The 4,168-nt window shown below is 38.2% G+C and overlaps 1 protein-coding gene across 1 annotated transcript; it reads left to right on the forward strand.

The window, feature by feature from the left end:
• Nucleotides 1–833: 833 nt before the first annotated feature.
• Nucleotides 834–3,839, forward strand: LOC110417110 (trihelix transcription factor DF1-like). The gene is made up of 2 exons (XM_021429321.2): nt 834–1,307; nt 1,941–3,839. Exons 1-2 carry the CDS (start codon nt 1,066–1,068, stop codon nt 3,397–3,399), a joined length of 1,701 nt encoding a protein of 566 aa, XP_021284996.1. The 5' UTR covers nt 834–1,065; the 3' UTR covers nt 3,400–3,839.
• Nucleotides 3,840–4,168: the final 329 nt, after the last annotated feature.

The raw sequence follows: 4,168 nt of genomic DNA on the forward strand, positions 1-4,168 counted from the left end.
TTAATAATCCAGGGGCAATTTTGTTCATCTCTATTAGACGGCAATTTGGAGATTCCAAATTCAAATGGTAAGAAGGGAGGTGACAAAATTTATAAGATTATTGAACATGATTATCTCTTATTTGTTAAAAATTTATAACATCTACAAATTATAATTTTTAATGCTAAAAAGTAAAAAGAATATTAAAAATAAATATTATATACAACAACAATAAGAGTTGTTATTGTTCACAAAAGAAAAGTAACCATAATTTTGACAGGACTGAAAAAATGTAAATATTCAATTGGAAATAATGGAGGGGCAATTTGGGGAAGTTGAAAGAACCAAGGATGGAAGAAAAAGAAAATGTGAATTGTGGAACTGAAGCAAAGCAATATGTGCAGTGATCACCTGATCTAATAAAATAGTGGAATAATTAGGTTGTACGATAAGAGGGTCAATGGGATGCATGTTAGGGGCTGTTTGTAATTTCAACCTCAAGTGTAGCCAACGGCCACTGAAATCCAAAACGCCCCAAAAAGCAAAGCTGACCTACATGGCCCAACTTATTATCCCCATCGTCGCTATCTGCCGCTGTTGATGAATTTTCCATTACTATCCGTAATATAATAATAATACTATTTTTTTTTTCTTTTTCATTTACAGGTATTATATTCCATCTATCTTCTCCCACATTTTTTATATTTATTTTCTTGTTATGCGTATGTCTGTATATATATATATATATATATATGTATGTATAATAATAAAAACCCAAGTAACCACTTGGGTTCTTTTTTCACCAGCAAGGTTCTTTTTTCACCGGCAAAAGCGAAAAATAACTGAAGATTCCATACAGATTAAACAATATATATATATATATATAAATAAATAAAAGTTTTTGTTTGAAATTGCTTTTTTTGGGTTGAGATTGACAGGCAGATCCCCACCAAAAATAAAATAAATAAATTCACCATACACCTATCTTACATAAAACCCCTTGATAGTATTCACCCTTCTCTTGTTATACTATTCTTTTTTCAGCTGTAATTGCTAAGAGAGAGTCCTGTGCTGGGGGACTCAACTATGGCAGAAAGCTCCGCCGATGCCTCGGCAGCGCCTGGAATCCATGAAGGCAGTGAAATTGGCATGGTTGGCTCAAATTCCGGTGAAGAAGATAAGGGTAGGGTTGATGAAGGTGACCGGAGTTTTGGAGGAAATCGATGGCCTAGGCAAGAGACTCTGGCTTTATTGAAGATACGTTCCGACATGGATGCTGTTTTTAGAGACTCAAGTCTCAAGGGTCCATTATGGGAAGAGGTTTCCCGGTGAGTAAAAATATCTATTTTAGTTTTGTTTTTGCTTCACGGGATTGAGAATTTAAGCTATCTAGGTCAGGTGATCATGCATGCAGATCACCTGATTTAGGATTTTCAACTGAATCCTGGTTTCTCTTACAAGTTTGTTAGATGCCATTCATAGTTGACAAGTAATTCAATATCAGTTTTCTTGGATTCTGGGAAAGAGGAATTGGCTTTCAGTTTTCTGTTTTCATTGAATTCAGTGTTTACAAGGGAATTGAATTCAGCTTTTCTCGTCAAGGCCTTTTCTCAAGCATTTAAGTTTTAAAAGCTGCAAAGAGTAATCCCAGCTGCTGAAAGTTGTGGTTTCTAGAGATGGTTTCTTTTGGCTTTTGTCCATTTTAGTAAAATTCCATAAAAGAAACGTTATCAGCCTAATAAATGCCTGCAGATACTTCCAACATGGGTTGTGAGTTTCCCATGTGGCCTTGGTTGGTTAGGTTTTCTTTTTTTTTCCCTCTTTTCTGTCTTACTTTCTATGTTCTTCTTGTTCTTTTGATGTTTATTAATGTCGCAAAGTGCTTTTAAACTTTATTCTTTTGCCGAATTTGAAATAGAGTGTAAACAGAAATAGGGCTGTTTTGCAACTGTTTTTCTCAGGAAACTGGCTGAGCTTGGTTATCATCGAAGTGCCAAGAAATGCAAGGAGAAATTCGAGAATGTCTTCAAGTACCACAAGAGAACCAAAGATGGCCGAACTGGCAAGACTGATGGCAAGACTTATAGGTTCTTTGATCAATTAGAGGCCCTTGAGAATCTTCACTCACTCCAATCACAATCACCTCCAAAACCTCAAACTCCGACCCCAACATCGGCGGCAATGCCTTGGACTAATCCTCCTACTGCCTCCAATATCCATGTCCCATCAACAACAATGAACCCTACCAATGTACCTCAAACCAATGCCACACCTTCGATAAACCCTACCATTTCCACACAAGCAGTTCCTATACATTCTATAGGTCCTTATTCCAATAGTATTCCATCTTCTTTCCACAACATTTCATCAACTCTTTTCTCCACTTCTACCTCTTCCTCAACCGCATCTGATGACGATTCAGATCAAGGAAGCAGTAAGAAGAAAAGGAAATGGAAGGAGTTTTTCAGGAGGCTGACAAAGGAGGTGATTGAGAAACAAGAGGAGTTGCAAAACAAGTTCTTGCGAACAATCGAGAAGTGCGAACAGGAAAGAACGGCACGCGAAGAAGCTTGGAGAATTCAAGAAATGGCACGGGTCAACAGAGAACATGAGATTTTAATTCAAGAACGATCCACGGCAGCTGCAAAAGATGCTGCAGTAATTGCATTCTTGCAAAAGATATCGGGACAGCAACCGAACACGGTGCAAGTGCAACCACAAGAAAATCCTCAAACAACACCGCCTCCGCCAACAGCACCCTTATCGCTGCCACCTCCTTTGCATCAGCCGCAACCGCAGCCACCAACCCCAGCCTTGAATTTTGATACCTCGAGAATGACTAATGCAGCGAATAACGTGGTTTTATCAAGTCCTTCACGATGGCCAAAACCTGAAGTTCAAGCTCTTATAGGGCTTAGAACTAATCTTGACGTGAAGTACCAAGAAAATGGGCCTAAGGCTCCTCTATGGGAGGAGATCTCAGCCGGGATGAGAAAGCTTGGATATAGTCGGAGCGCAAAGAGATGCAAAGAGAAATGGGAAAATATTAACAAGTACTTCAAGAAAGTCAAAGAAAGCAACAAGAAAAGGGCTGAAGATTCCAAGACATGCCCATACTTTCACCAGCTGGATGCTATTTACAAAGAGAAAATCAGCAAAAACGAGAATTCAGTTGGTTCTTCCGGTTATGGGGTTAAGCCTGAGAGCAAGATGGTGCCACTGATGGTACAGCCAGAGCAGCAATGGCCTCCACAACAACAAGAAATTAGCCAGCAGGCAGAGGCGATGATGGAGGAAGCTGAGAGGGATCAGATTCAAGAAGATGAAGAAGATATTGGAGAAAGTGAAGAAGAGGAATATGAAAGGAATGCTTTTGAGCTAGTAGCAAACAAAACTGCTCCCATTGGCACTGCCGAGTGAGACAACAAAGGGAAGCTTCTAATCAAAGCTGACATCAAGTGAGGCATGGAAAAGGCCCTTTTGCTATAGTATTTACCATGGCGAAAAAAAAAATTGTAAGGGCAGTAAAAAGGTTTATCATAAAAAACTTAAACTTTGTTTTCGGGTGTGAAGATCCAGTTGGTTTTGAAGAGGGAAGGAGTCAGATTCTCTGATGATTCAGCAGGAAATAGTGGTGCCGAATTGGATTAACAACCATGCACATGGACTGTAGTTTTATAGTGGGGTTAAATGTTTCTTTTTCTTTATAATTTATTATTTATTTGCTAAATAAATATTAGGTGTGGAAAGGGTATACGGAGTTAGGGTGGGGAAATGTTTGCACAGTATAAAATAAAGCCAACTAGTTCTTTGTATCCTTCTTTCTGTTCATAGTGGAATAGATTTTTTCTACATAACAATTTATTTTATTAAAAAGAAAAAAAAAGTTAGTGCTATATCTTTCTTTCTGTTATAATTGCTGTAAATGTGTAAATGGAAGACATGGCTTTTAGTGTTTGTTGTCGAGTGAATACAGAATAATTGCCAGATTTCACCACTAGGAATATAAGGAAAAAGTGAAAAACATAATTTGCAATGTGTTTTTAACATGAAAGCTAGTATTAGTTTTGGGTGTGTGATACTTCACCCTAGCTAGGTTGCCCTTTCTTTGTGTGTTTGCAAATTAGCTTCCAATCCTCCAAATGCAGCAGGCCACTTGAAAAGAGTAAATTGCGTGACCCACGTGAGG

The sequence above is a fragment of the Theobroma umbraticum genome, unplaced genomic scaffold, assembly GCF_002168275.2.
Source record: "Theobroma umbraticum cultivar Fairchild unplaced genomic scaffold, ASM216827v3 scaffold_51.0, whole genome shotgun sequence".
NCBI classification, from domain to species: Eukaryota; Viridiplantae; Streptophyta; class Magnoliopsida; order Malvales; family Malvaceae; genus Theobroma; species Theobroma umbraticum.